General features: G+C 43.1%; 1 protein-coding gene and 2 non-coding genes across 5 annotated transcripts; all 3 read left to right on the forward strand.

The window, feature by feature from the left end:
* Positions 1 to 5,965: 5,965 nt before the first annotated feature.
* On the forward strand, positions 5,966 to 13,814 carry mfsd13a (major facilitator superfamily domain containing 13A). Of its 3 annotated transcripts, none has more exons than XM_024008271.1 (8): positions 5,966 to 6,096; positions 8,009 to 8,276; positions 8,431 to 8,510; positions 8,747 to 9,196; positions 9,580 to 9,797; positions 11,293 to 11,464; positions 11,903 to 12,096; positions 12,280 to 13,814. In XM_024008271.1, the coding sequence occupies exons 2-8, from the start codon at positions 8,106 to 8,108 to the stop codon at positions 12,528 to 12,530; spliced, it is 1,536 nt and encodes a 511-aa protein (XP_023864039.1). In that variant the 5' UTR covers positions 5,966 to 6,096; positions 8,009 to 8,105; the 3' UTR covers positions 12,531 to 13,814. The 3 variants fall into 3 exon arrangements, with proteins under 3 accessions (XP_023864039.1, XP_023864037.1, XP_023864038.1); XM_024008269.1 differs by having other exon boundaries at positions 5,966 to 6,092; XM_024008270.3 differs by lacking the exon at positions 5,966 to 6,096 and adding an exon at positions 6,107 to 6,418.
* Positions 13,815 to 16,682: 2,868 nt separating this feature from the next.
* On the forward strand, positions 16,683 to 16,798 carry LOC111978826 (U5 spliceosomal RNA). Its single transcript, XR_002879230.1, has one exon. It is a non-coding gene; the product is annotated as a U5 spliceosomal RNA (small nuclear RNA).
* A 9,231-nt stretch (positions 16,799 to 26,029) lies between these two features.
* On the forward strand, positions 26,030 to 26,146 carry LOC111978827 (U5 spliceosomal RNA). The gene has a single exon (XR_002879231.1). It is a non-coding gene; the product is annotated as a U5 spliceosomal RNA (small nuclear RNA).

Below are 26,146 nucleotides of genomic sequence, written 5' to 3' on the forward strand. Positions count from 1 at the left end.
TTTTTCTATTCTCAGAACTGCTTTGTATATTTGTATTGATTCAGAGGCACCCTCCCACCCCTTCCCTTCATACTTGGAAGTGATTGCTTGGCTCAACTTAAAGAAAGACAGACACAGAAACAGATATGTCACAGAGGGTATGTAGAGAGTTCGTCACACACTAATGCTAGTATGTATCAGAAAGCCTTGCAATAATCGAAGTCAAACTGAAGACAGAACATAGTTTTCTTTGGATGAAAGTAGGCTTTTCTCTTTCAACAGGGATCTATTGTACAACATGGTAACAGTGCTAATGTCAACAGGGACCGGGGACCAGTGTAACTTCAACGTCAGTGAGAAATGTCAAGGGGTAAGTTAGTGATTCTCTCTATTGTATTATTATGGTAATGCTGCTCAAGATTGTTTTACTAGTCTCCCTAACAGTTGCTTGTGACTGATCTCTATCTAATTTTATTCAGTGAAATAAAACCTTAGTAAAGTGGACCATACTTGTACTTCTTGAGAGAGAGAGAGAGCGAGAGAGAGAGAGAGCGAGAGAGAGAGAGAGAGAGAGAGAGAGAGAGAGAGAGAGAGAGAGAGAGAGAGAGAGAGAGAGATTAAACAGTTGTGACTTAAATCAGACTCAACAAGACAAAGATCAATAATTCACTTTACACTTGTCCGCTACATACATATTGTGACAGGCTATAGCTTACCTAAAGTATGTGTTGTCATGTCTTATTCCATGAAGGGTCTACGCACTCAAATGCCCACCCTGGGCCTCATGTGACTCACACAAACTGTCTGATCGCACACGTCTGTATGCCGTGACTCAGGGAGTGGCCTAGAGATAACCCTGACTCATTCATTCTCATGTGAGTTTGTTTTCTCTGCAAATCTATCGTGAAATACCGTGGATGGTATGGACATTTCACTGTCATTTCAGCTGGGGATTTTGGAGGGTTGTGTACCAGCCCTAGCACTGTACTTTCAATGGGCTCTCACAGGGCATAAGCACCTAGATGTGCTGTCAAAGATTAGAGGTATGTATGGTTTTAAATGTCAATAACAGTGCTATTTCATTTCATATTAAGATGTCTACCAAATTTAACAACAATTAATTATGAAAACATTTGTTTCTGGCCTTTCTGGTGTGCTACTTTCTGGTCTACTAATACAATGTAATTGTGGAAACCAACAAGTCTATCTGATGCTGCAAATGAGCGTTTGGCCATGAGAACTGAATTCCATAGATGGTAGTTGCTCAGATAGACATCTATGGATTCAGTTCTTCTTGCCTGGCAGCTACAACCAGCAACCCATCACCTATCAAGGACAACAGAGACGAGGAAAGAAACWCTTTGTTAATTTGACGTTGGTAGGATATTGCAAAAATGTCTGGCCCCCTTAGCAGATACATGTGAATTATAACAAAGTTGCTTCATTCTTATTGTCAGCACACTTGTCCCATTATTGTGCAGATATTTCAATCTGCAGAAAAGAAAGGAAGAAGAAGACATAACAAGCACACAAACACAATTTCAAGCAAACTTTACTCTAGGGGGCACTACAACCCTTGTCATAGCCAGAGATGGGCAGTATTTCTGTTACATGTATTTGAAATACGCATTTTAATTACTTCTGAGTATTTTGTCATTTGAATTACACTGGGCTGAACTACACTCCAATGTATTTATTGTTTTGCATTTTCAAAATACTGTGATTAAATTTTTCAAAATATAAAATACTTTTCTATACCATTTTTTTTTTTATAGCGGTTCAAATTTTGTGGTCCCCCTTTCACCCTGCATTGGTATCATAAGTCTGATAGCACTATGGTGTGATAAGAGCGTATGCTAAATTATTTAAATATAAATGTAGATATTAAAACTTTTGATAAATACTTTGTTGAGGGAAAATGTACTTGATACGATTGTGATATGTTGTTGTCTCACTTAGCTATCTTAATATGAATTCACATAATTGTAAGTAGCTCTGGACGAGAGTGTCTGCTAAATGACTAAAATGTAAATGCAAATGTAAAAATGAACAATTACAAAGCATGCTGAGTGTTATTCTAATAATCTCAGCCCCCTCAAACAAGGCCAATAATAATACCCAGTGTGCTTTGCAGTTCATTTTGGTATTTTAGCAGACACTCTTCTCCAGAGTAACTTGCTCAACTAAAGTAGATAAACAACATATCACAGTCAGCAAGTAAAACGTGTCTGTAACCATTACTGATAATATTTTGGCTGTTCAGGCTGGCTACTTGGCGCATTTATTTTTGTATTTAAAAATACAAAGTACATGTATTTTAATAAAAACAATTACAAATGTTAAGTATTTTGAAAAAGTACTTTGTAGTTTATTTTTGATACATTGATCTTTATGGTGTTTCGTATTTATATTTTTTAAATGTTTCCCATCCCTGGTCATAGCTACTACACACATCAACGCTCCAGAAATGAGTAGGGAACATAGCGATTGGGCTTCTTTGAGTGGCAAGGCTGAAACAACCGACTGCAGACGAATGGTTTTCCAACAGCAAGGCTCAGTGCAACATGGCAGGTTGCCACTGTTTATAACGCTTGTTTGTCATGTCGAAATAAACATGTATCCAACCCCCATATCACACACTCACAAACTGTAAATATATATGTGTGTATCATTTGGGGAGATAGAGATTAAAATATCACGAATTTGTACATATCCACTGTATACATATGAATCGCGACAAAGTTGCTTCCTATTTCAGTCACATCCTTTGTCCCGTTCGTGTGGGTCTAACGGCCTCCAAGTCCCCAGATGATCCGATTTCAGGGAAAATGGAAAGAGAGCCTGTGACGCAACTTCCGCACGTGGACATTATCAAAGGCAACAACAAAGACAGTACGGTAGTTTTAGAAACTCTGTGGCGACACTACATCTTAACTCCTGCTCCTCTACATTTACAGGATTGGTTGAACAGTGCAGAAGAGAACCTCCCCKAACAGTTTTTTTCTCCTTGTCAAGAATAGTATGTCGTTTATTTTACGCATGCTACGTTAGGTTAARGTGGGTCAAACAAAGAAAATCGAATGATTGGCAGACAAATAGTACCTCCCACAATGCAGATGATGGCTGCAAGTTGAAGCTGGTGAGGAGCAACTGCAGAAATGTTAAATCGACTACAGTCGAAACTTCATGACCTTTGATCAAATGGTTGTTCTAAAGTTCATGCAGTTGACATGTAGGTGCAAGCTGGACAATTTTTATCCCCATAATGCAACATACGTTGAAAGGCTGTGGTCACCGACTTGACAAATGTGATCTACTCCAACGAGCCCACTAGTGGCCAAAATGCCTTATTAGCATATGCAGAGCCATTGAGGGCTTCCACCATTTTAATGTACGTAATCAACTGGGTGGGAATTTCAACTTCATTGGCTGAACCCTCCTTTTTTATTATTTTTTTTATTTTTAAATTTTTTATTAACAACAAATCAATACAGAAAGTACATAAGGGAACACAAGTATATATAGATCATATATAATGGACAATCGAGCTAGGGGGTACAAATATCACATTACAATTACACAAGGACCTTATTAAGGGACATACATACACTTACAATTCTAACAGCTTTTTTGTTAGTAGAGTATTTAACTGTCTTAAAATACAGTTCAATTTKTTTTTGTAGGGTAAGAAAATGTGTTTTTTTGTTAGTAAATTTACATTTGTGTATATGAAATTTGGCCAAAAGAATAATGAAATTAATTACATAAAAATGTTTCAGCTTATTTTTATCGTATGTAAAGAATCCAAGCAGTACATCTCTCCACAATAGTGTAAAATCTTCATAAATGTGTTCAGTTATAAATCTACTGATGTCTTGCCAGTTTTCTTACATGTATACAATGCCAAAAAAGATGCAACACTGTTTCTGGGTGGTCATTACAAAAGGAGCAATTTTAATTTATGTTTTCCTTAAACTTCTTCATATAGTGGTTGGCAGGGTAATATTTATGAATAATTTTAAAGGAAACCTCCTTAATTTTGTTAACCAGTAGGTATGTGTGTGGCAACATCCAAACTTTTTRCCAAKAYATATTATCAATAAATCCATTCCAATAAGGCATGACATAAGGTATAGATACAACATSCTGCTGAAACAAGGTTCGTATRGCTCTGTTGTTGAATGGGCCAAAAGAGAAACAAATCTTTCCTACTGATGAGTCAACAGGGTCAATAGAAGGTAGGCTCTGAGGGTCAGGTCTTGACACGTTCCTGAATAACAGAGCAACACCTCTGGCGTCTAAAACAATTGCAAAATCTTTAGCTGTTACAGGGACCTTGTAAAGAGATAAGAATTKCTTATAACTGAGTAATAGGATATTATTTTGGAACCAATATTCTAAAAACAAAGAAGTATTTTTATACAATATATCCCGATTATTCCATATATAATATCTGTGTGGAGAAAAATTGTGTTTATAAATTAAGGACCATGACAAGAAAACCTGCCGATGAAAAGCAGAAAGTTTCACTGGAATTTTGTCAATATTATAATTGCACAACAACATGAAGTTAAGGCCACCAAAAGTAGAGAAGACATGATGAGGAATAAAATTCCAGATAGAAGTGGGTTTTCTTAGGAATTGTTTTATCCAATTGATCTTAAAAGTATTATTTAAAGTAGTAAAGTCCAGAAAATTCAGTCCACCATTCTCATAAGTGTTCATTACAAKAGTTTTCCTAATGTAATGGGTATGGTTTCTCCAAAGAAAGTTGAAAAGCATCTGGTCTATCTCCTTGCTTATTTTACTGTCAAGATATAAAGATAGAGCGCCATATGTTAGTCTAGAGATACCTTCGGCCTTGGTTATTAGGACTCTACCTTTTAAAGATAAGTCCCTCTGTAGCCATTGATTTAGCTTCTTCTGGGTATTTTTAATAAGAGGGTTAAAATTTAGTAAGCCTCTAGACTTCTGATCCTTTGTAATGATTATGCCTAAATATGTAAGTTCTTCTTTTACTGGAATACCATAATATGAAGGTMTCACACAATCTTTGACAGCTATGAGTTCACATTTATTAATGTTAAGGTATAGACCAGACGCTTTGGAAAAGGATTGTATCACATTGATCGATATGGGAATTTGGTTAGCGTCTTTCAAAAAAAGTGTAGTATCATCAGCCAGCTGGCTTATAATACTTTTTTTTACCAGCTATGGAAATACCTTGTACAGGACTATTTTTTAAAGAATTTGCAAGAAGTTGGGTGATTAATAAAAACAGATACGGGGAGATAGGACAACCTTGCCTAATTCCTCTCTTTAACTCAAATCTAGGTGAGGTGCCATATTTCAATTTGATAGAGCTGTTKCRATTTGCATAGAGAGTCTTAATAGCCTTACAGAAAAAATCCCCAAAGCCAAGTCTCTCAAAGGAGTGGAAGAGAAACTGATGCTCTACTGTGTCAAATGCCTTATAAAAATCTAAAAATAATATGAAGCTATCCTCAGTTATTAGGTCTGAGTAGTCAAGTATGTCTAATACTAGTCTGACATTGTTGGCTGAACCCTCCTGTTGACATGGAGTCATGTCAAAATTGGTCATCAGGATGTATCGGCCAATCGTGGCGCAGCGGTCTAATACACTGCATCCCAGTGCAAGAGGCGTCACTGCAGTACCTGGTTCAAATCCAGGCTGCATCACATCTGGCRGTGATTGGGAGTCCCATAGGGRGGCGCACAATTGGCCCAGCCTCGTCCGGGTTTGGCCGGGGTAGACCGTCATTGTAAATAAGAATTTGCCTAGTTATAAGAATTTGTTGCCTAGTTATAAAAAGGTTTWWAAAAAAAKAAAAKAAAAATCGTGAAGAAGAAAATTGACAATGGGCGCTGCCCATGCTGTCAAAAACACTGTAATAACACAAATACAAAGATGAGTCCTCTATCTATCTCTATGGTGGGGAAACCCTTCTGAAATCCGATTCGTGATCAGCCCAGTGGGCGAGGTTGATGTGACGTGTACTAATGTAAACTGTCTTGCTAGCAGCCGCCTGTTGAAAATTGTATTGATTAGCAAGGTTTCCCACTCATTTCAAAGGCTTCATTCAATGATGATGGTAAGTAAGTACATTGTCTTTGTGGTTAGGCGCCTGTCTAACCACAGCCAGGTCTAGCTACTTAACTCGTTGGTTACTGGTTAGCCTAGCTGTAACCAGCTAACTTAACGTTAACCTGTGGAAGGACTGAACAAATGTCTAATACGGGGCAGCAATCGTATTGTGTAGCTAACTAGTTATATATGTACAGCTAGCTATATGTGTACAGCTATCTCGCTAACTCTATTTAAATAGGTAACGTTACTAACTAGCTACCAATGCCTTGACTGGCTGATAATCACGACCTACTATTTCTGCCAAGAAGCCTCTCCAGTCGCTACAGGCAGGTGAGAGCTGCCCTGGTATCCATTATAACTAAGTTCTACCTTATTTAGAGGTGCACTGAACTATACTGTACACAAACTACCTGTTTCCAGAAGATTAGYTCAATTAAGACGACTGGGATGGGAATCACATTTGGAGATGTGATACAGTACAATGCTGCGAAGTCGTTCAGCTCCACCGCATGGATCTGATGGGATCAGACACAGCTGGCACTTGCTATACTTGTATTTGTTGAAATGTAGTCTAACCAGAACCCTGTGTGCAGTTTCTCTAGTGAGAGCTGAAGAAAATGTAATTGTTTAGAATTTGTTTTTGCGAGTTGACTGTTTTCTGTTTTAAAATGGCATAGTGGTAGAACAGGGCCATGGCTTGTGAGGTGTAGCCAGAGCCTAGGCTATATATTTGTTCCATTGGATGCCACATGTGAGACTTGTYCTCTGAAGGGAGGATCATGCTGGATAATTGCGGGGAATAACTGCCTCTAGGCTTCACTTTACAGATGGCAAAACTACAGCAGTAAACCACCAGGCCACAGGAGGATATGMGGGGAAAAATAATTGTTAGGCTTTGCAGGCAATGCTCCACCCAGTTAACAAATAGCAGATGAGCTAATTATTTGCGGAAGTGATATAACATAACAATATTGAATTAAGGCAACTTTTCTTTCTTGACATTTGAGAGGATTAAGCAAGGCTACACCTTAGTGTGCCTCAGGTAAAAAGAGGGCCTACCTACAAAACCAACCATAGAACAAATAAGGACCAAAAGCTAGAATATGAGCGTGAGAGAGATTTGGTATCTTTTTAAATTGTCTCCCTTCTTGTGTGAAAGAGGCCAGCTAATGGCTTTTATGAGAATGGTGTAGTTAGTATCCTGAGACGGACCCCATAATCGCAGTGATCAGAGGATAGGATTACACCCTCCCCTGTCATCCAGCTGGGCCAGAGGAGACACAGGAGAAATGAATGCTGTCCTAAAGGGTGCCTTATTCTCTATACAGCACACTGCTTTTGACCAGGGCCCATAGGGTTTTGATCAAAAGTAGTGCACTGTGTAGAGAATAGGGGGGCATTTGGGAAACGGTGTAACTGCTCACAACAACTTCACTCTCACCTAATGAATAGAGTAGGGGTCGCCATGGAAACGGCCTGTTCTCCCTCACCTGCTTACACAGCCCTGCGATCCAGTTTATAATGCATTGAATGGCCCTCGGTGTGTGAAATTACCCTGATCTCTGTAATGGAGACTACCCTGTTCAGACATGGCCTATTGTTTTTGTAAGTAGGCTATGTGTTACTCTTGTTCCTTCATGTCTATTTGCTCAAGCTGGCTCTTCTCCCACTCTGTACGGTAATGKAACCCACCTCATACTTCACACCCTAGGAGGTCGGCGGCACCTTAATTGGGGAGGACGGGCTCATGGTAATGGCTGGAGTGGAATGGTATCAAACAGGTGGTTTCCAGGTGTTAGATGCCATTCCATTCACTCTATTCCAGCCATTATTATGAGCTGTCCTCGGGTCAGAAGCCTGCTTCGCACATCCACATTTAGTCTACCCTCCAAATGGTTATTGACATGTTTGCTCTGYCAGGAGTGGGTACGGTGGGGCCCCAGCTGGTCTGTGGGATGACTCGATGAGCGTGGCGTAGCGGCGGGGAACGGAACAGCAGASTGACTGAGTGACGAGAATGGGTAGGAGGGGCTGCAGGCTAGCTGTCTCCACTGGTGTCTCCACTGCAGTCCTCTACGGCTCCCTGGCCCTTTTTGTCTCCATCCTGCACAACGTCTTCCTGCTGTACTATGTGGAGACCTTTGTCTCTGTTTACAAGATCGACAAGCTCTCCTTCTGGGTGGGAGAGGTGAGTGACACTTCCTGCTTTCCATGGGTTATTATAATGGCTGTATTTTGGAAGCTTTCTGCTTTAGACAGTGTGACAATGACTGATACCCTGGGTTAGGGTGTTTAATGCTAGTCTGTTCTACTAACTCCTCCCCCTCTCTCTGCCCACACAGGCAGTTTTTCTGATATGGAACAGCTTGAACGACCCTCTCTTCGGCTGGCTGAGTGACCGCTCCTTCCTCAGCTCCTCACAGTAAGACCTCGTTCTCTTTCCTCTCTTTCTCAAATCAATGGTGCCGCTTTCTCGTCCCCCCCCCCCCCCCCTTTTAAATATCTTTGTCTTGCTCTCTCCCGCTTTCTCGCTCCCTCCCTATTTTTTACTTTCTCTCACTCTATCTTGAAAGCACGGTTGAACGCCACAGTTGGTGAGAAGTTTGTCTTTACCGTTGTACTGAACATTTTTTCACTTTTCACACTCCTCCATCGTAGGTCTGGCACCCAGATCTCCAGCCCAGAGGTGGTACTAAAGCGGTTGGCGGCCCTCTCCCGGAATGGCCCCCTGTTCGCCATCTCGTTCCTGGCCTTTTGGGTGTCATGGGCACGGCCGGGCATCCAGTTCCTAGTGTGCCTGTGCCTGTACGACGGATTCCTCACCGTGGTGGACCTCAACCACAACGCKCTGCTGGCCGACCTGGCCGTGTCGGCCAACGACCGCACGCGCCTCAACTTCCACTGCTCGCTGTTCAGCGCCCTGGGCTCGCTCTCCGTCTTCCTGTCCTACAGCGTCTGGGACAAGGGCGACTTCCACTCGTTCCGGCTCTTCTGCGTGACGCTGGCGGCCGTCTCGGCACTGGGTTTCGCCACCGTGACGCGCCTGTTGACGAGGCGATTTGAGAAGGAGGCGCGTCTGAGGCAGGACGAGGCGCTGGCACTCAAAGAGTAGGTGACACGATCATTTATGTATGCACTTGAGAAACACTCGGTTTACATTATTCACTAACAAGCAAGGGGCAACTGAACAACACCCATATTTTGTGGGTTTGCTTCCAACAACTCACCTTATGGCTTCAAATCAAGCCTTTAATCTTTTTACCCCGTGGTGCCTATGCCAGCCTTGGTCATGGATATTGCTTGCTAATGGTATTTTTAAAGAGACTAGTGGAATTTAATTGCGAGTTAATAATATTGCACAGTGCACACACTCATACAGTATATCTGTCAGGGAGATGACGGTAACACTTGCTCAGTTTACAGACTCAATCCCCTGGGTAGTGTGTTACACTGATTGTCCTTTCACTAATCCCCCCTCCCCCTTCTCTCAGGTTGAGCATTGTCCAGAACCCTCTGACTCAGCAGGAGAAGCCAGTCACTCTAGGAGAGTATCTAAGGCAGCTCTCCAAGCACAGAAACTTTATGTGGTTCGCCTCTATGAACCTGGTCCAGGTGTTTCACTGTCACTTCAACAGCAACTTCTTCCCTCTGTTCCTGGAGCACCTCCTCTCTGACAGCATCTCTGCCTCCACTGGCTCCATTCTGCTGGGTAAGAGACAAGCGTACTACTGCTGGTTATGTTTCATGACCAGGGAAAGGCCTCATTCATAGAATGGGCTTAGTTTCATAGCCTGGTCCCAGATCTATTTGTGCTGTCTTGCCTATTCTAGTCTACGTTTGGTCTGACAATGACCATAGGAATAGGCAAAACTGCACAAACAGATCTAGGACCAGGCTTTTCSTATTGGTGTTTTATTTTTTTGGGAGGATTAGTTCTTAGAATGTGAGGAAACATTATTATTATCGTTAGTAATTAATATTATTTGTCTACATACTTGTAAACTCAGCAAAAAAATAAATGTCCTCTCACTGTCAACTGCGTTTATTTTCAGCAAACTTAACATGTGTAAATATTTGTATGAACATAACAAGATTCCACAACTGATACATAAACTGAACAAGTTCCACGGACATGTGACTAACAGAAATGGAATAATGTGTCCCTGAACAAAGAGGGGAGTAACAGACAGTATCTTGTGTGGCCACCAGCTGCATTAAGTACTACAGTGCATCTCCTCCTCATGGACTACACAATATTTTCCTGTTCTTGCTCTGAGACGTCACCCCACTCTTCCACCAAGGCACCTGCAAGTTCCCAGACATTTRTGGGGGGAATGGCCCTAGCCCTCACCCTCCGATCCAACAGGTCCCAGACGTGCTCAATGGGATTGAGATCCGGGCTCTTTGCTGGCCATAGCACAACACTGACATTCCTGTCTTGCAGAAAATCACTCACATAACGAGCAGTATGGCTGGTGGCATTGTCATGTTGGAGGGTCATGTCAGTTTGAGCCTGCAGGAAGGATACCACATGAGGGAGGAGGATGTCTTCCCTGTAACGAACAGCGTTGAGATTTCCTGCAATGACAACAAGCTCAGTCCGATGATGCTGTGATGCACCGCCCCAGACCATGACTTACCTTCCACCTCCAAATCGATCCCGCTCCAGAGTACAGGCCTCGGTGTAACGCTCATTCCTTCGATGATAAACGCGAATCCGACCATCACCCCTCGATCAGCTGTACGTCCTGTCTCCCTCTAGCGCTGTCTTAGGTGTCTCACAGTACGGACATTGCAATTTATTGCCCTGGCCACATCTGCAGTCCTCATGCCTCCTTGCAGCATGCCTAAGGCACGGTCACGCAGATGAGCAGGGACCCTGGGCATCTTTCTTTTGGTGTTTTTCAGAGTCAGTAGAAAGGCCTCTTTGGTGTCCTAAGTTTTCATAACTGTGACCTTAAATGCCTACCATCTTTMTAAGRTGTTAGTGTCTTAACGACCGTTCCACAGGTGCATGTTCATTAATTGTTTATGGTTCATTGAACAAGCATGGGAAACGGTGTTTAAACCATTTACAATGAAAATCTGTGAAGTTATTTGGATTTTTATGAATTCTTTGAAAGACAGGGTCCTGAAAAAGGGGCGTTTCTTTTTTTGCTGAGTTTATTTACCGTCCACTAACAGTTGCTCTCAACTCCTCACAGGGATCTCCTACATAGCGCCCCACCTGAACAACCTGTATTTCCTGACCCTGTGCCAGCGTTACGGGGTGTACACGGTCATCCGCTGGCTGTTCCTGGTCAAGCTAGCCCTCAGTGTGGCCATGCTGCTGGCCGGGGCCGACCAGGTCTACCTGCTGTGCATCTTCATTGCCAGGTACTCACACACACAGTTTAGATATCAAGGTCATGGAAGTTATTTTCATATCAAGGATCCAGTGGGTTTTTCCAATACTTGTTTTGTGTGGCTCTGTTTGCATTGGATCTGGCTGAGTGTTGTCAGCCAAGACGACCAATCCCTTTATCAACATGAGGCTGGCAGTGGCTGGGCGCAGCCTACCACTTGTCCTCTTGGCACAGTGCCATTGTTTTCATAGTGTACTCTGAGATAAAGTCGGAGTGGGGGAGAGGCTCTTGGTTTCGGACTTCATATAAATGCCTTGACCCGTATTATTATCTTTAAACATTATTATTATTTTTAAACTCCCGCTCAGGAAAATCTGATGCAGAATCCACATCATTGTATATTAGCAGTTGGAAACAGTGATAACACATCAGTAACGGCTCTGAAATATCCTTCTCCCCCCTCCCTCAGTAACCGAGTGTTTACGGAGGGCACCTGCAAGCTGTTGAACCTGGTTATCACGGACTTGGTGGACGAGGACTTTGTGGTGAACCGGCGCCAGCAGGCGGCGTCGGCGCTGCTCTTCGGCATGGTGGCCCTAGTGACCAAGCCTGGCCAGACCTTCGCCCCTCTCATCGGCACCTGGCTGCTGTGTGTCTACACAGGTATACTTTATATGGACAGTGGAGGGCAAAAGCCTGTTTTAATGAAGGCTCCTTGATGATGGAAATGTAGAAATCTGCCACTGTGAATGAACTAGAATCAAACCAATTTCACTAACCTTACTCTAGGTGGATTCCCACAAATTCATGCCTGTTATTTATTCTAATCTGTCGATTTCTTTCCAGGCTACGATATCTTTGAGAGAAACTCTGTACAGGACTCTGCGGCAGCACCCCCTGTCTTGGACATAGCGAGCTCCACTGTTCCATTGCGCCAGGGCTGTTTCTACTTGCTGGTGTTTGTGCCCATCTCATGCGCCCTGCTGCAGCTAATGGCCTGGTCCCGCTTCACCCTCCACGGCCGCAGACTYCAGGGCGTCAAGGCCCAGAGGCAGGGAGCCCAGCACAGCCACCTCATGGACYTCAAGGCTATCTGATATGAGGCCAGCTCGTCTGCCCCTTCGCTCAACTGCGTAATGCTATACCACCCTCTGCCATTGGGGTCAGCAGAGAGGGACGTAGACTGGAGAACTGATGAAATCTCGCTGTCTAGCCAGGGACAAAAATATTTTGGGGGTGTGAAACATGCCTTATTTTGATATTAAGAGGACAAAGACTATATTTATGTATGAACTGATGACCAAATGATACCGCAGAGCCAAGCTCATGCCCCTCTCTGGGGTAGGGCAAAGGCGCGACGCCTCCTGTTTATCCAGCGAGTAGACATCATCCTAGGTTGAGGCGTAMCCTGGTATGCATTTCCATCCCCAAAGGAACACACATAATCACCAACCTTGCTATTAGTGTGGTTAACCAAAGCGAGAGTCTGCATAGCTAGGTAAATACCCATCTTTCTGATGTGTGTGTGTGTGTGTGTAGGGAAATATTAAGTACTGAGAACAGGTATGTGTGTGCGTGTACATGAGCATAACATCTAAATCCTGATTTGCTGATTTGCTCTTGAAATTGAAATAAGGTTTGACCATCACCATGCTATTGTCTTCATGAAGTACTTCTAGTACTAATCTGTATTTTCAAAAGTCTAACAAATGTTTTTCTATTTGTTTTACTGTGACCGGTACTAAAATAACTGCCATCGCCAATATTCAACTCCGGTGTCTCCTATGTTTTCTCACGCATGATGTTTTAACCTGACACGTGGAAGCATTTAGGTGACGATTACAAAACAAGGCCCTTAAACAACCTCTGTTTACATTTGTACCTCAGAGTCAGGAAAGAAATCCATTTTTTTTATAGACCATGAAGAGAATTGAGAAACAGATTTGACTGGAAACATGAAACTATTGCGTCATGATGACCTGATGTATGATAATRGTGGAGAATACGTTCTGTACTTTCTTTCAAAGTCGTTTTTATTACTGCTGCTACATGAGTTGTGTGAGTGTTAAGGAGTCTTAAATTCCATGATCAATTTATATCTCTAAACAAAAGTATTCTCGTAATTTGTCAAATACTGAAGACACCTTCATGGAAGTGTTTGAGTGACTCAGGAATTACAGTTTCAGCACAATGGGATTTAAGTAACCAGAAGGAAAGCAGAGGTTATATCTTTCAAGACAGCCTTACAGCAGAGATGCCTGTATTTGCCAGTTGTGTTACAAAATACTGTACTATGTTTGTCTGGTTGTACAACTGCTCATTGTAGCATCTGCCATTTTCTGACCATCTTTGTGACTTATTAAAGTGATCTCACTACTTGAGCGCTTGTGGAATGTGTCTTGTTGCCCCCTTTCACAGATATGTTTTCTGCTCTGTCAGGACAAGTCTAGCAGCCTTGCACCAAACCCAGAAGCTCATGTCTGTCTCTGATCGACCTTCATTTCCTCAACTGGGACAGGTGAAGTTTCTCACCTCAGGCCTCTTCTGGAACACTAATTACAAAATACAGAATGTTACCATGATGCATTTTTTTTTTAACCAGGCAAAACATAGGTGCTCTCACTGCACAGCATACACAATGATGTGTAAAACAGAAATCCATGAACATGGTTTCTGCAGATGTTATGTGGATATTAATTGTGTATTTTGCTCAGATTAGTAGAGGGTTCAATGTAGCATTCTATACTGACTGCAGGAATGTCCACTAGAGCTGTTGCCAGAGAATGTCATGTTAATTTCTCTACCATAAGCCACCTCCAACATTGTTTTAGAGAATATGGCAGTACATCCAACCAGCATCACAACAGAAGACCATGTGTAACCACGTCAGCCCAGGACCTCTGCATCTAGCTTCTTCACCTGCGGGATCATCTGAGACCAGCCACCCGGACAGCTGATGAAACTGTGGGTTTTCACAACTGAATAATTTCTGCACAAACTGTCAGAAACTGTCTCAGGGAAGGTCATCTGCGTGATCGTCGTCCTCACCAGGGTCTTGACCTGACTGCAGTTAGGTGGCGTAACCAACTTCAGTGGGCAAATGCACAATTGCATTTTATCGATGGCAATTTGAATCCACAGAGATACCGTGACGAGATCCTGAGGCCCATTTTCGTGCCATTCATTCACCATCATCACCTCATGTTTCAGCATGATAATGCACAGCCACATGTCGCAAGGATCTGTACACAATGTCAAATGTCCCAGTTCTTCCGTCGCCTGCATACTCACCAGCTATATCACCCACTGAGCATGTTTGGGATGCTCTGGATCGACATGTATGACAGCGTGTTCCAGTTCCCGCCAATATCCAGCAACTTCGCACAGCCATTGAAGAGGAGTGGAACAACATTCCACAATCAACAGCCTGATTTAGTGGATTTGGCTATTTCAGCACACCTGTTGCTGACAGGGGTATACAATTGAGCACAGAGATATACAATCTCCATAGACAAACATTGTCAGTAGAATGGCACATACTGAAGAGCTCAGTGACTTTCAACGTAGCACCGTCATAGGATGACACTGTTCCAACAAGTCAGATTGTCAAATTTCTGCCCTGCTAGAGCTGCCCCTGTCAACTGTAACTGCTGTTATGGTAGGCCACACAAGCTCACAGAACGGTTCCGCCGACTGCTGAAGCGTGTACAAATCGRCTGTCCTCGGTTGCAACACTCACTACCGAGTTCCAAACTGCTTCTGGAAGCAACGTTGGCACAAGAACTGTTTGTCAGGAGCTTCATGAAATGCMTTTCCATGGCCGAGCAGCTGTACACAAGCCTAAGATCACCATGCGCAATGCCAAGCGTCGGCTAGAGTGGTGTAAAGCTCGCCGCCATTGAACTCTGGAGAAGCGGAAACGCGTTCTCTGGAGTGATGAATCGCTTTCACCATCTGGCAGTACTACGGAAGAATCTGGGTTTGGCAGATGCCAGGAGAATGCTACCTGCTACCTGTGAAGTTTGATGGAGGGGGAATAATGGTCTTGGGCTGTTTTTCATGATTCGGGCTAGGCCCATTAGTTCCAGTGAAGGGAAATCTTAATGCTACAGCATACAATGACGTTCTAGACGATTCTGTGCTTCCAATTTTGTGGCAACAGTTTGGGGAAGGCCCCTTTCCTCTTTCATCATGACAATGCCCCCGTACACAAAGTGAGGTRCATACAGAAATGGTTTGTCGAGATTGGTGTGGAAGAACTTGACCTGCCTGCACAGAGCCCTGAACTCAACCCCATCGAACACTTTTGGGATGAATTGGAACACCAATTGCGAGCCAGGCCTAATTTCCCAACATCAGTGCCGGACCTCACTAACGCTCTTGTGGCTATATCGAAGCAAGTCGCCACAGCAATGTTCCAACATATAGTGGAAAGCCTTCCCAGAAGAGTGGAGGCTGTTAAAGCAGCAAAGGAGGGACCAACTCCATATTAATGCCCATGATTTTGGAATGAGATGTTCGAAGAGCAGGTGTCCACATACTTTTGGCCATGTAGTGTATCTGTGACCAACAGATGCATATGTGTATTCCCAGTCATGTGAAATCCATAGATCCTAATTAATTAATTTCAAGTGACTGATTTACTTATATGAATTTTAACTCGTTTTAAATTGTTGAATGTTGCATTTATATTTTTGTTCAGTGTAAATATGTGCTGCACGGAATCATGATCAGACAGGTAGAGAAAGAAATTCCTCCATAATCTCTGTCATTAAAWGTTATCATGGTAAACATTCTAAGATCTTGGTGGAGTTAATTCTACATTGTATTAGATAAAATGACCCAGTTGTTTATTTCATTTTACATTATAATTTTTCTCTTTGGAACTGAAGCTGGGTTTCAATGATACGTGGTTGATTTCAGAACCTCTGGCAGCCTCTAACGCACCGCGAAATCAGCACAAGAGTGCCACCGTTAAGCAAGTGCAAATCCAACTGCGCATGCGTTTATAGTTACCCATGATGCACTTCATGTGAAATGGTTTTTGTTTTCCACTGTAATATATTAAAACAGGCATATTGTTTTACGATCCTAATGTTATGCATTACATAGTCGTGACTGTACACGTTGAACAGGGCACGAGATGTGTTTCTGGATCGCGAGATTAGTATTACCGGAATAGGAAAAGGTCCTTGAAGTGAAGTTGAAGTCCTTGAATCCCATTCCAATGTTGCGTTGGAATCGCTAGTAAACTCTGGTTTCTCTTCAGATCGCATAAATCTTTCGCCTTTTACTAAAGATTTCCGTGGAGAGGAACATTATGAGTATCAACGAATTTTTTGATGCACTGCTTTACAGCGGGGCTTCCTTCGGATTGTGAAGTGTAATCTCAGACGTGTGCAGTTAGGTATTAACATTTAGGATATGAATATCTCATTGTAAACACTATTTCAGTAAGCGAAACCTGGTGGACTCGAGGCTTGGTGGTGCATTTACAAGTTAGTTATGTGTTTGATGATGAACGTATTACTTTCTGCAGCTTTGCTGCTCTATTACTACTATAATTATTTTCAGTCGCTATAACATTTATACAGTGCATTCGGAAAGTATTCAGACCCCATGAATATTTCCACATTTTGTTACATTACATTCTTATTATAAAACGGATTATATAAACATTATTTGCAAATGTATAAAAAAATAAATAATGAAATATCACATTTACATAAGTTTTCAGACCCTCAAGCTCTGTCAGMTTGGATGGGGAGCGTCATTCAGAGACTTGTTCTAAAGCCACTCCTGCTTTGTCTTGGCTGTGTGCTTAGGGTCGTTGTCCTGTTGGAAGGTGAACCTTCGCTCCAGTCTGAGGTCCTGAGCGCACTGGAGCAGGTTTTCTTCAAGGATTTCTCTGTACTTTGCTCRGTTCATCTTTCCATCGATCCTGACTAGTTTCCCAGTCCCTGTCGCTGAAAAACATGCTGCCACCACCATGCTTCKCGGTAGGGATGGTGCCAGGTTTCCTCCAGGCGTGATGCTTGGCATTCCGGCTGAAGAGTTCAATTTTGGTTTCATCAGACCAGAGAATCTGGTTTCTCATGGTCTGAAAGTTGTTCAGGTGCCTTTTGACATACTCCAAGCTGGCTATCATGTGCCTTTTACTAAGGAGTGGCTTCCATCTGGCCACTCTACCATAAAGGCCTGATTGGTGGAGTGCTGCGGAGATGMTTGTCCTTCTGGAAGGTTCTCCCATCTCCACAGAGGAACTCTGGAGCTCTGTCAGTGACCATACAGTTCTTGGTCACCTACCTGACCAAGGTCCTTCTCCCCTGATTGCTCAGTTTGGCCAGGAGGACTGCTCTAGGAAGAGTCTTGGTGATTCCAAACTTCTTCCATTTAAGAATGGGTGAAAGGGGGATACCTAGTTGGTTGTCCAACTGAATGTATTCAACTGAAATCTGTCTTCCGCGTTTAACCCAACCCCTCTGAATCAGAGAGGTGCAGGGGGGCTGCCTTAATCGACATCCACGGCGCCCGGGGAACAGTGGGTTAGCTGCCTTGCTCAGGGGCAGAATGATAGATTTTTACCTTGTCAGGTCGGGGATTCAATCCAGCAACCTTCCGGTTACTGGCCCAACGCACTAACCACTAGGCTACCTGCTGCCGGAGGCCACTGTGTTCTTGGGGACCGTCAATGCTGCAGAAATGTTTTGGTACCCTTCCCCAGATTTGTGCCTCTACACAATCCTGTCTCGGAGCTCTACGGACAGCTCCTTCGACCTCATGGCTTAGTTTTTGCTCTGACATGCACTGTCAACTGTGMGACCTTATATAGACAGGTGTGTGCCTTTCCAAATTATGTTCAATCTATTGAATTTACCACAGGTGGACTGCAATCAAGTTGTAGAAACATCTCAAGGASGATCAATGGAAACAGGATGCACCTGAGCTCAATTTCGAGTCTTATAGCAAAGGTTCTGAATACTTATGTAAATAAGGTACTTCTGTATTTTATTTGTAATAAATGTGCAAAAATMTCTAAAAACCTGTTTTCGCTGTGTCATTATTTGGTATTGTGTGTTAATTGATGAGGAAGAAAATACATGTAATCAATTTTAGAATAAAAAAGCCAGTGGGTCTGAATACTTTCTAAATGTACTGTATATTACAAGTGATGAACTTTGTTTCTTTCATATTACCCTGTTTCTATTAGTTAATTACAGAAATATATACATTAATGATTGACAGTAGGCTATTTCCTCCTCTTTGGTATAAGCCCTTTTGACAGCTTGTCTCGTAATTCAGTTTTAGTGCCAATTGCCACACCCTGATCTGTTTCACCTGTTTTTGTGCTTGTCTCCACTCCCCTCCAGGTGTCACCCATCTCCCTCATTATCCCCAGGCTATTTATACCTGTGTTCTGWTTTTTACCTTTATTTAACTATTCAAGTGTTAAGAACAAAATCTTATTTTCAATGACGACCAATGAACACTGGGTTAACTGCCTTGTTCAGGGGCAGAATGATAGATTTTTAGCTTGTCAGCTCGGGGATTCAATCTTGCAACCTTTCGGTTACTAGTCCAATGCTCTAACCACTAGGCTACCTAGTGGCTATCTACTGTCTGTTGCCAGTTCGTTCAACAGGACAAAAAGCATACTAGCGTTTTCCCCGTGCTTCTGTCTTTCTCTAGTTCCTGTTTTCTAGCTTTCCCGGTTTTGACAATTCTGTCTGCCCTGACCCTGAGCCTGCCTGCTGTTCTGTACCTTGTCACACCACCCTGGATAATTGACCTCTGCCTGCCCTGACCCTGASCCTGAGCCTGCCTGCCGTTCTGTACCTTTCTGACTCTGCTCTGGATTACTGACCTCTGCCTGCRATTGACCTGTCGTTTGCTTGCCCCCCAATTTTTGTAATACACTTTTGTTACTTTGAAACTGTCTGCATCTGGGTCTTCTGAGCCTTGATAGTACAGACTGGCCATGACGGACCCAGCAGATAGGACCAGCTCTGCAAAGCAGTCTCCTCCCACGGAGACACCATTGGAAGGCACGAGGAGTTGCTTCGTGGTCTTTTGGAAGGGTCCCAGTCAAATCAAATCAAATGTATTTATATAGCCCTTCTTAACTCAGCTGATAATCTCAAAGTGCTGTACAGAAACCCAGCCTAAAACCCAAACAGCAAGCAATGCAGGTGTAGAAGCACGGTGGCTAGGAAAAACTCCCTAGAAAGGCCAAAACCTAGGAAGAACCTAGAGAGGAACCAGGCTAATGGGTGGCCCGTCTCTGGCTTGGCCGGGTGGAGATTATAACAGAACATGGCCAAGATGTTCAAATGTTCATAAATGACCAGCATGCAAATAATAAATCACAGTGGTTGTCGAGGTGCAACAAGTCAGAACCTCAGTAAATGTCAGTTGGCTTTTCATAGCCGATCATTGAGAGTATCTCTACCGCTCCTGCTGTCTCTAGAGAGTTGAAAACAGCAGGTCTGGGACAGGTAGCACGTCAGGTGAACAGATCAGGGTTCCATAGCCGCAGGCAGAACAGTTAAACTGGAGCAGCAGCACGGCCAGGTGGACTGGGGACAGCAAGGAGTCATCATGCCAGGTAGTCCTGAGGCATGGTCCTAGGGCTCTGGTCCTCCGAGAGAGAGAAGAAAGAAAGAAAGAAAGAGAATTAGAGAGAGCATACTTAAATTCACACAGGACATCGGATAGACAGGAGAAGTACTCCGGATATAACAGACTGACTCTAGCCCCCCGACACATAAACTACTGCAGCATAAATACTGGAGGCTGAGACAGGAGGGGTCAGGAGACACTGTGGCCCCATCCGATGATACCCTTGGACAGGGCAAACAGGCAGGATATAACCCACCCACTTTGCCAAAGCAAGCCCCCACACCACTAGAGGGATATCTTCAACCACACCTTGCCATCCTGAGACAAGGCCGAGTATAGCCCACAAAGATCTCCGCTTCGGCACAACCCAAGGGGGTGCCAACCCAAACAGGAAGATCACGTCAGCGACTCAACCCACTCAAGTGACGACCCCTCCTAGGGACGGCATGGAAGAGCCCGTAAGCCAGTGACTCAGCCCCTGTAATAGGGTTAGAGGCAGAGAATCCCAGTGGAGAGAGGGAACCGGCCAGGCAGAGACAGCAAGGGCGGTTCGTTGCTCTAGAGCTTTCCGTTCACCTTCACACTCCTGGGCCAGACTACACTCAATCATATGACCTACTGAATAGATGAGTCTTCAGTAAAGACTTAAAGGTTGAGACAAGTCTGTGTCTCTCACATGGGTAGGCAGACCATTCCATAAAAATGGAGCTCTATAGGAGAAAGCCCTGCCTCCAGCTGTTTGCTTAGAATTCTAGGAACAATTAGGAGGCCTGCGTCTTGTGACCGTAGCGTATGTGTAGGTATGTACGGCAGGACCAAATCGGAAGATAGGTAGGAGCAAGCCCATGTAATGCTTTGTAGGTTAGCAGTAAAACCTTGAAATCAACCCTTGCCTTAACAGGAAGCCAGTGTAGGGAAGCTAGCACTGGAGTAATATGATCAAATTTTGGTTCTAGTCAGGATTCTAGCAGCCGTATTTAGCACTAACTGAAGCTTATTTAGTGCTTTATCCGGGTAGCCGGAAAGTAGAGCATTGCAGTAGTCTAACCTAGAAGTAACAAAGCATGGATACATTTTTCTGCATCATTTTTGGACAGAAAGTTTCTGATTTTTGCCATGTTACGTAGATGGAAAAAAGCTGTCCTTGAAACAGTCTTGATATGTTCGTCAAAAGAGAGATCAGGGTCCAGAGTAACGCCAAGGTCCTTCACAGTTTTATTTGAGACGACTGTACAACCATCAAGATTAATTGTCAGATTCAACAGAAGATCTCTTTGTTTCTTAGGACCTAGAACAACAGCATCTCTGTTTTGTCTGAGTTTGAAAGTAGAAAGTTTGCAGCCATCCACTTCCTTAGTCTGAAACACAGGCTTCTAGAGACCGGCAATTTTGGGGCTTCACCATGTTTCATTGAATTGTACAGCTGTGTGTCATCCGCATAGCAGTGAAAGTTTCATTATGTTTTCGAATGACATCCCCAAGAGGTAAAATATATAGTGAAAACAATAGTGGCTAAACGGAACCTTGAGGAACACCGAAATGTACAGTTGATTTGTCAGAGGACAAACCATTCACAGAGACAAACTGATATCTTTCCCGACAGATAAGATCTAAACCAGGCCAGAACTTGTCCGTGTAGACCAATTTGGGTTTCCAATCTCTCCAAAAGAAGGTGTGATCGATGGTATCAAAGCAGCACTAAGGTCTAGGAACGCGAGGACAGATGCAGAGCCTCGGTCTGACGCCATTAAAAAGGTAATTTCCCACCTTCACAAGTTCAGTCTCAGTGCTATGATGTGGTCTAAAACCAGACTGAAGCATTTCGTATACATTGTTTGTCTTCAGGAAGGCAGTGAGTTGATGCGCAACAGCTTTTCTAACATTTTGAGAGGAATGGAAGATTCGATATAGGCCGATAGTTTTTTATATTTTCTGGGTCAAGGTTTGGCTTTTTCAAGAGAGGCTTTATTACTGCCACTTTTAGTGAGTTTGGTACACATCCGGTGATAGAGAGCCGTTTATTATTATGCAATAGGAGGGCCAAGCACAGGAAGCAGCTCTTTCAGTAGTTTAGTTGGATAGGGTCCAGTATGCAGCTCGAAGGTTGAGGCCATGATTATTTTCATCATTGTGTCAAGAGATATAGTACTAAAACACTTGAGTGTCTCTCTTGATCCTAGGTCCTGGCAGAGTTGTGCAGACTCAGGCAACAAACTGAGCTTTGGAGGAATACGCAGATTTACAGAGGAGTCCGTAATTTGCTTTCTAATGATCATGATCTTTTCCTCAAAGAAGTTCATGAATTTATTACTGCTGAAGTGAAAGCCATCCTCTCTTGGGGAATGCTGCTTTTTAGTTAGCTTTGCGACAGTATCAAAAAGAAATTTCAGATTGTTCTTATTTTCCTCAATTAAGTTGGAAAAATAGGATGATCGAGCAGCAGTGAGGGCTCAAAGACTTGTTCAATCATCTCTGTCAGAAAAGTGACTATGACCAGGAGGACCCTACTCAGTCTTTACATCTTTACCATGCCCCAATTGAGAAAAACAGAGAGATGGATTCTCTAATAAGAGACTCAAATGAACAGATTGAAACAGTGTCGGATGAAGAGAGCTATGGAGAAACAGAACCAACATCCAGCTACTACTGTTTCGCAGCTCAGGGTGTAAGACCTGAATGGATGGAGAATGGAGGACAAAGCTCCCATAAGATCAAGTGTGGCAGGAAGTCTATGTCCCAGCTGAAGTCGACCGGTCAAGGTCATGCTGGTCCTAGTTGTAAGGTGTGTTGGAAGTCTTTTAACAAAATGGGTTCTTTGATTTAAACATGTGCAAGCGCATAAAGGGGATGAATAACATTTTTGCGGTATGTGCGGAGAAAGATTTGAGTCCACATAAAGTTTGATCAATCACTTTAAAATTCACATTGGAGCACAGTTTTGTCATGTTTGTGGTGAAAATTTCAACAAGAGTACTAAAATGAAGAGACATATGAGGACTCACACAGGGGAGGATCCTTATCAGTGTGGCAAAGTGTTCAATCAGAGTGGAAATCCATAATTGCACATGAGGAGCCACACAGGGGAGAAAGCTTTGTGTGCACAGTATGTGACGAATGTTTTAGCGACAGAAATATATTAACCAAGCATCTGACAATTCACACTATGGAACACACTAACGACAAACCCATGAGGAGAATGCCCAAGAGGAAGAAAACATGACCGTTTCCTGTGTGGCAAAAAGGCATCTTTAGTTCCCTGATCAGTGATCTATAAATAAAGAGAGGCTGTACTCACAGTACACACACAGGGCTATGTCTTCCTTGACTGTTTCTGGTGTCATCTTCTATCTAGTGCACTTTCTTTACTTGCACATGTTGGAGATACACAAACGTGTCTAAATTGGACTGTTTTTGTACATTACTTTTTGTACATCTCCTACCTGGAAGCAACCTGTCAGTGTTTTGCAGATCTGKTAAAGTTAATGTTCCATTTGTTTAGATTTAGCCTGTGGTTAAAGTGCATTCTTTATTTCCACATGTAAATTGTACATGTAATATGGAGTAATATAGTAATAAAATTGAGAAAAAACTTGGCACATCATTGAGATGCCAAATTTGGTTGTTTACTGTCAGTGGTTGAACCCGGAGAGATTTCAACTGGTTCCCAACAGCAGGATGGAATGGAAAGGGGAGATATCAGACTGCAGTTCTTGAAGTTGCTTTTTGTCCTGACTTGTTGACTGACTGAGCTCTTGTTTCCCTCTAATCTGTGAGGGCTCTGGGTCTTTCTGGTCCAGACACCTCTACTCGTGAGCCACAAGCAGCGCGGGGCGAATATCCACAGCAGCAGACCGAGTGAGTAGCTAGGGGTCTAGACAGATGGAAGGAGAAAGGATTAGACAAACAGATCGGTTAGGCCTATTGAAAACCTATGCGTGATGTARGCTATGTATTTTAGCAAGATATGTATCTGTATTACTATTAGCTAAACGTTTGAACTGGTCTAGCTGGGTTCTTCACCTGCGGGATCGTCTGAGACCAGCCACCCAGACAGCTGATGAAACTGTGGGTTTTCACAATCGAACCGGCAGAAACGTTCTCAGAGAAGCTCATCTGCGTGCTCGTCGTCTTCACCAGGGTCTTGACCTGACTGCAGTTWGGCGGTGTAACCGACTGCCCCCCTTCGATGTTCACTGGAACGCTGMWGAAGTATGCTCRTCTCGGATGAATCCAGGTTTCAACTGAATGGGAAGACGGCGTGTATGGCGTTGTGTGGGTGAGAGATTTGCTGATGTCAACAAAGTGCCCCATGGTGGCGGTGGGGTTATGGTATGGGCAGGCATAAGCTACAAACAACGAAAACAATTGCATTTTATCAATGGCAATTTTAAATGCACAGCGATACCGTGACGAGATCCTGAGGCCCATTGTCGTGCCATTAATTTTCTGCCATCACCTCATGTTTCAGCATGATAGTGCAAGGCRACATAACGCAAGGATCTGTACACAATAACTGGAAGAAATATTTTTTCCCAGTTCTTCCATGGCCTACAGAGTCACCAGACATGTCACCCATTGAGCATGTTTGGGATGCTCTGGATTGACGTGTACGACAGCGTGTTCAGGTTCTTAACACTGACACGGTCAACTGTAAGTGCTGTTATTGTGAAGTGTAAACGTCTCGGAGCAAGAACGGCTCAGCCGTGAAGTGGTAGGCCACACTAGCTCACAGAACGGGATCGCCGAGTGCTGAAGAGCATATGCATAGAGCCAACTGTAAAGTTTGATGGAGGAGGAATAATGATCTGGGGCTTTTTCATGTTTCAGTGAAGGGAAATCTTAACGCTACAGCATACAATGACATTTTAGACGATTCTGTGCTTCCAGTTTTGTGGAAACAGTTTGGGGAAGGCCCCTTTACTATTTCATCATGACAKTGCCCGTGCACAAAATGAGGTCCATACAGAAATGGTTTGTTGAGATCGGTTTGGAAGAACTTGATTGGCCTGCACAGAGCCCTGATCTCAACCCCATCGAACACCTTTGGGATGAATTGGAACTCCAACTGCGAGCAAGGCCTAATTGCCCAACATCAATGCCGGACCTCACTAACGCTCTTGTCGCTGAATGGAGTCAAATCCTGGCAGAAATGTTCCAACATATAGTGAAAAGCCTCCACAGAAGAGGGGAGYCTGTTATAGCAGCAACGAGGGGACCAACTCCATATTAATGCCCATGATTTTGGAATGAGATGTTTGACGAGCAGGTGTCCACATACTTTTGTCCATGTGGTGTARCTGTGACCAGCAGATGCATATGTGTATTCCCAGTCATGTGAAATCCATAGATTAAGGCCTAATTAATTAATTTCAAGTGACTGATTTACTTATATGAATTGTAACTCAGTAAAATCTTMGACATTTTTGAATGTTGCATTTATATTTTTGTTCAGTGTAAATATGTGCTGCACYGAATCATGATCAGACAGGTAGAGAAAGAAATTCCTCCATAATCTCTGTCATTAAAAGTTATCATGMTAAACATTCTAAGATCTTGGTGGGGACACTTCGACTTTACCTAAGATAAAATGACCCAGTTGTTGTTTATTTCATTTTACATTATAATTTTTCTCTTTGGAACTAAAGCTGGGTTTCAATGATACGWGGTTGATTTCAGAACCTGACAGCCTCAAACGAACGGCGAAATCAGCACAAGAGTGCCACCTGCCGTTAAGCAAGTGCAAATCCAACTGCGCATGCGTTTGTAGTTACCCATCATGCACGTCGTGTAAAATAATTTTGTTTTCCACTGTAATATATTAAAACAGGAATATATMTTTTACTATCCTAATGTTATGCATTACATAGTTATGACTGTACACATTGAACATGGCACGAGATTTGTTTCTGGGCAGCGAGATTAGTATTACCGCAATAGGAAAAGGGAAATCCTTGAATCCCTTCCCAATGTTAGTCATACGCTTTTTTTTCTCTTCATGTCGCGTAAATCTTTCGCCTTTTACTAATGTGTTCCGTGGAGAGGAACAATACAAGTATCAATAACTTTTTTGGACACCTTGCTTTACTACGGGGCT

Source organism: Salvelinus sp. IW2-2015, linkage group LG18 (genome assembly GCF_002910315.2).
Source record: "Salvelinus sp. IW2-2015 linkage group LG18, ASM291031v2, whole genome shotgun sequence".
Classification (NCBI taxonomy): Eukaryota; Metazoa; Chordata; class Actinopteri; order Salmoniformes; family Salmonidae; genus Salvelinus; species Salvelinus sp. IW2-2015.